Source organism: Nematolebias whitei, chromosome 16 (genome assembly GCF_014905685.2).
Source record: "Nematolebias whitei isolate Nwh7 chromosome 16, NemWhi1, whole genome shotgun sequence".
Lineage (NCBI taxonomy): Eukaryota > Metazoa > Chordata > Actinopteri > Cyprinodontiformes > Rivulidae > Nematolebias > Nematolebias whitei.
In genome coordinates, this window is record NC_056513.1 from 23912914 (window position 1) to 23918805 (window position 5892).

A 5892-nucleotide genomic window follows, 5' to 3' on the forward strand; every position below is an offset into this window, starting at 1 on the left:
ATATAGTTTATTCTCACTAATAATATCCTCAGTTAAATGCTGAAACATGCTGCATTTTTACACTCATGGGAAAATACTTTTTTTCTCTTTTACTTTTGGTAGCATAAGTTTTGATCCATTGGCCTTAATGTAAATCAGCAGATGAATTGAACATGTTAAACTGAGGCTTGCTGAAGAGTGAGCAATCATTCAAAAAATAAACTGAAACTAAAAAGACTACAGCTAAGTGCACCTGAAGGATAGATTTTTCACCTAATATTTGTGTTGTTCTTTTTGTCCAACTTTAGGATCCAGGTTTTGGATGGTAATCTGTTCTCTGGGCTCTCCAAGTTGACTACCTGTGAACTTTACACAAACCCTTTCAGCTGCTCTTGTGAACTTCTGGGTTTCCTGCGCTGGCTCTCAACTTTCCCCAACAGGACCAGTGAGAGGATGGTGTGCGACACCCCTAAAGGATTGTCTGGATACAACTTAATGAGTCAGAGTCCTTTCATGTCCACCCCACGCAACGCTCTGTATGCACTCATCGCTGCTTGTGATGATGGCAGCAGCAGTGTGACGCCTTTTTACGTCATTGACCTTACCACCCAGTTGCCAGATATTGTCTCTCCCTGTGGACTAGAAGATTGTGCTTCTGGGACCCCTCCTGATGAGATAATCAGCTCAAACCCCATCTTCCCAGATTCCAAGCCAGTCATGACAGTTAAACAGGTCCAAACTTCGAGCTATGTGTTAACTGTTCAGATTCCTTACCCATACAAAAAAATGTACATCCTAATGCTTTATAACAACAGCTTCTTCACAGTCATTCAAAATCTAAAGAATGAAAAAGAAGACATTGAGCTAAAGAACCTAAAGCCAAACACTAACTACACATACTGTGTGGCTTCTATACGAAACTCCCTACGCTTCAACCACACCTGCCTGACCATCCCCACTCGTGGCAGGGCTGGAGTAGAGAAGGCACCCAGTCAGTCATCTGCCACCCACTATATCATGACTATTTTGGGATGCCTGTTTGGCATGCTACTCTTCCTTGGCCTTGTTGTCCACTGCCTAAGGAAAAAAAGGATCATGGAAGAGAAGGAGAGAAAGATGAACAGGATCCAGAGGACTTTGATAGAGCTCAAGTATGGTGGAGAGGGAGATATAGAGGGAGGTAGTGGGGGGTCTGTTTCACAAAAGCTTGCTGCAGGAGACAGCCTGTCCAGAATGCCCTATCTGCCCCAGGGCAGTGAGATAGATCCATACAAGCTTCAGGAAGTGATAGAAACACCAGGTCACAAGTCTGCCAAACTTAACTACATGGAGGTTAGAGGCTCTGGCATCGAAAAGGAGAGGGAACGAGAAAGAGAGATGTCACCACAAGAAAATCCCCAGGGCTCAGTTGCAGAAATCTCGACCATCGCTAAAGAAGTTGATAAAGTTAACCAGATAATTAACAACTGTATAGACGCTCTCAAGACTGAGTCCACATCCTTTCAACAAGGAATCAAGTCTCCTTCTTCAGCAGGTGGAGGCTCTGTTTCAACTGAAGAGCCGCAGCTTGTGCTTTTGTCTGAGCAAGGAGAAAGAGGAGGTGAGTTCCTTTCCCCGGTGTATAAAGGAGGACGAGGAGCAAGAGAAGAAAGGGGGCGGAATTACCATCACACATTGCAACGACACCATAGCATGGAAGCTCCCCCAACTTCCAAAAGGCCAAGCACCTCCTCATCTCCTGGCTCTGCCCGGAGTCCTCGCTCCTTCCGCTCAGAGGGAGGGTACCACTCATCAGAGTCCCGGTACATTGAGAGAACCTCGCCTGGGGAAAGAGGAGGCGGCGGAGGAGAGGCCATTCGTACCATCAACCCAGCTGCAGCAATTTTACGAGCTGAAGCCCAGAGAATCCGCCAGTACAACGAACACCGCCACTCCTATCCTGGCTCCCAGCAGCATCTTCAGGAGCTGCAGCACCACCCACAGATCCTGCAGGAGCTCCATCACCACCCAGGTGCCCGGAAACCCTCTGTGCTAGACCCCCACACTCTCAGCAGACAGGCTAAGCAGCGCGAGTTGGCCTACTCCCAGCTTTCACCACATTATCCCCTCTCACCCCAATACCACAATCTTAGCTACTGCTCCAGTCCTGAGGAAGATGAGGAGGAGGAAGAGGGTCTCCTATGCACACCTACCCTAGGGCTCTGGGAGAGGTTCAAACTGCACCGTAAGAGGCACCGGCAGGCCTCTTTGGAGGATGAAGGATATGTGGCAGCTGGACACGCATTGAGACGAAAAGTTCAGTTTGCCAAGGATGAAGATCTTCATGACATACTGGACTATTGGAAGGGTGTGTCTGCCCAGCAGAAAGCTTAAATTCATGTTTGAAGACCCCAAAATCATGAACAACCAACACTACATTCATTACATATCGATACGGATACACAAACATTTTTATTAAAGATCTGTAAATATACATAAACACACATAACTTACAAGATCCACTGAGCGACATTGCACATACATGTTTACACACACAAACACAAAAAACAGCCTCATACTTTACACAAACTAAGCCTTTTCCCTCCCAGAACATGGATGAGGACCAAACAATTATATTATCTTGATCAAAAAAATAAATACATTATTGAGACTGAGTTATTTTTTGTAATGTAATGGAAACTATAGCTAAGACTTATGTAGCTATTTGTAAGTTTTGAATGGATAGAAATAGAATCAATATTAAGAATAGAAACCTTAAATGTTGATGGAAAACCCATCCTGAACGGCCGACTGATGCTTTTGATTTTGCTGCAGACATCATCAGTTTTGGTCGCTGCCGGTGAACCTCCCCAAGCACAGACACCCTGATAAAGCTGATTGACGAAGAATAGCTTTGCTGGGGAAGGTTTTTGTCACGTTGCCATCTGCGACATGCAGAAGAGCAGACATTTTGAAAATATTTCTGACATTTCAGAGATTAAAAACATCAAAACAACTCATTCTGGATGGGTCACCAGACAACAGTAATATCTAACTGTGCTGAGATTACGTAGGTAGCTCTTACCGGAGAGTGAATATTATGTGCCAAATCAACCGAGGGGTAGTAGAGCCCTACTGTGTACTAACTTCTTCTCACCACTGTTTTTATATACAGGATTTTAAAAAAGTATATTATGTTAATATATTTGATTATTCTTATTCTCATTACTGGTATTATTATTATTCCTATGCGCCTCATCATTATAGTTTTATTATTTGACAATGGCATGGCTATATTGTGTGACCGTGTTTTATTTTGACTGTTTTTGAATCTCTCGACAAGAAAGTGCACAAAATAATGAGACAAACATTACAATATAAGAGACATTTGCATCCTTCGTTTCCACCAAGAGGAATGTGCTCTCTCTCTCTTCTGAGCCAAAAAAACAAGCCGGCCTTTTCTCTTGGTGAACCTCTAACACATGTTCCTCATCCTCCTAAAGGGTGACCGCTGTACAAATGACAGAAAAGTTCTATATTTGCAACAGAGGTGACTGTTTTGTTTGTACTACATGGTTTTTGAAATCTTTCAGACTTTTCAGAATTCTGAGTCCCGTGTTCAGTACCTACCTTCTCGCTTAAACTGGTACGTTTTTGATTTTGAAATTGAACAAAAAAAAATTATCATCTTGATGAATGTCTTCAATTCCCACAAGGGAAGTATAACTGCACTGTTCAAAATCATAAAACGACCTTTAGGGAAAAACCTATAACTCTCAGCTTCCTTTTTGATAAACTGTAGGTTCCACTGTGTTTTATGAACATTTACATTTTCTTCCCAAGTTTTTAGCTTTTTTGGACTCCTCTGGTTCCACTGTGGTGCCATAGTGCCAACTTGATCAATCACAAGTATTTGAACCTCTTCTGCGTCACATCAGTACATGTCAGTTTGCCAAACCCAACTAGAATTTGCACAAGAAAATACACTATCACTGGCTCACTGATCCCCTTAAATCATTTTCTAAGACCAAAGTACTGTGGTAGTAAATTGATTCCCAACCCCCCCATACACATCACCATAACCAGGACCCGGTTATAGAGGCTGTTCAGCTCATGTCAGAAAATCATGTGATCTCTGTTTAATACGCTGTAGGATACCAAATTATCTTTGTTGTTTGTTAGTCACTTCATGAGATTCTTGACAACAAATCAGAGAAAATGTTATCACACTCTTAAAAATTGTGTCAGAGGAGCAAACTAAATCATCATTGCCGCAAAAATATCCCAGAACAAAGGTCTAAATGGATTGCTGCATGATGCTACTAGCTACACAGCCACCTTGGGTGAACTTTCTAAATACATTTAGATTAGAAGAAGTTAACAAAGTGTTGATAATAGAGAAATGTTCCTTTTTTTGGTGGGAAAACTATATAATTTACCCTTAAAATCCTTAATTGGCATTTGCATGATCTCTAGTGAAGGATCTGCCAGACTTGAGCTACATGGCCTTTGCAACTACAGTAGTTCGTCAATTATCAGGGGTTACGTTCCACACACCACCGCGATAGGTGAAAAACTGCAAAATAGTAACGCTATACTTATTTTAGCATTTATATATATTTTAAGGCTTTATAAACATATCCCACACTCTTGCAATGTTCTAAACTCTTAAACTTATATAATTTTAACAACATACGTATATATTGTACAGTACTGCAAAATTTTACTCACCAGCTCTGCAGACCAGCAGCTCAATTCCAGTTGGGCTCGGTTCTGGTTCTGTAGACCTGCCCTGCAGCGACGAAGCCAACCGCCCCGTTCAGGTTGATGTGTGTGGATAATTGAGCTTCAGGATTATTTGTGTCTTTTCTGCCAGTTCTGTGAGCTTCATAGAGAGATCATTACTTCTGACTTTGAGTTGCAAAACTTTCCTTCCATTTTGGCAGAAAGCAGTGGCCGGAAGCACTGTTGGTTTCTGGGAAGTGTATTTCTTTTGACTTGCATTCCATCTATCCATCCAGCCAGCCAGCCAGCCATCCATTCAATTCAATTCAATTAAAAAATACAAAGTACTTTATTAATCCCAAAGGGAAATTAATTGTTGTTGTAGCTAATCATCCTTAGAGTTGTTATAGATGCTGATGGCTGTGGGCAGGAAGGATCTGCAGCAGTCCATCCCACAGCAGATCTGAAGAAACTGGCTGCAGATGCCGATCCGTCCACCCAGACTCAGCAGACCTCTTGGTTCTCTTGGGCAGCAGGACTGCATGAAGGCCTGGCAGAACTCCTCCTGGAGCGATGGCCATTTCTCCCAGCAGCCTGCTGAGCTCCTCGTCGCCGCAGACTTTAACTGCAGGTGCCGGGATACAATCTCGGCCCTCCCGATGTCATGAGCCGCGTTTCCAGCTACCTCCAAGATCTCGGCAGTCAGGCACTCGAGCATCGCCTCCAGGTAGACGGGAATGCATCCATGGTGCCTCCTGTTCAACTCATTTGGGATTTTGGGCTGCAGCTGAGGTATTATATGAGCTTTTGAGATGTTAATCAGCTGCTCACAGTTGTAGAAAACCACCTTGTTGTCATGGTTACACATCATAACAAACGTCCAAAAGCAAAAAAGGTTTCAGTAAAAATCCTTCTAGCGGTACAGCATCTGATACCAGAGGAAGTAATCATCTGAAAAAAGCCATTTACATCCAGTAAAAAGAGGAATTAAAGTTTTCAAAAGCAAAATCACAAAATGAAGGTAAGAGAGCTACTCCAACATGCAGCCACCTTGAGCGGCGCAATTCTGGAACAACATCCATCCATCCATTATCTTTATCCGCTTCTGGTCACGGGGGTCACTGGTTCCCATGTCCAGCCATCACTGTGCGAGGGGCGGGGTACACCCTGGACAGGTCTCCAGTCCATCACAGGGACACACAGAGACAA

The 5892-nt window shown here is 43.2% G+C and overlaps 1 protein-coding gene across 1 annotated transcript in view; it reads left to right on the forward strand.

The window, feature by feature from the left end:
• The window catches only part of LOC119422448 (protein ELFN1-like), a 47760-nt gene extending 45272 nt beyond the window's left edge, over nt 1-2488 (forward strand). Inside the window, exon 2 of the mRNA XM_037689822.1 lies at nt 288-2488. Coding sequence (XP_037545750.1) covers nt 288-2352 — 2065 coding nt within the window. The 3' untranslated portion in view covers nt 2353-2488. The remainder of the gene's footprint in view (nt 1-287) is intronic.
• The last annotated feature ends 3404 nt before the right edge of the window (nt 2489-5892 follow it).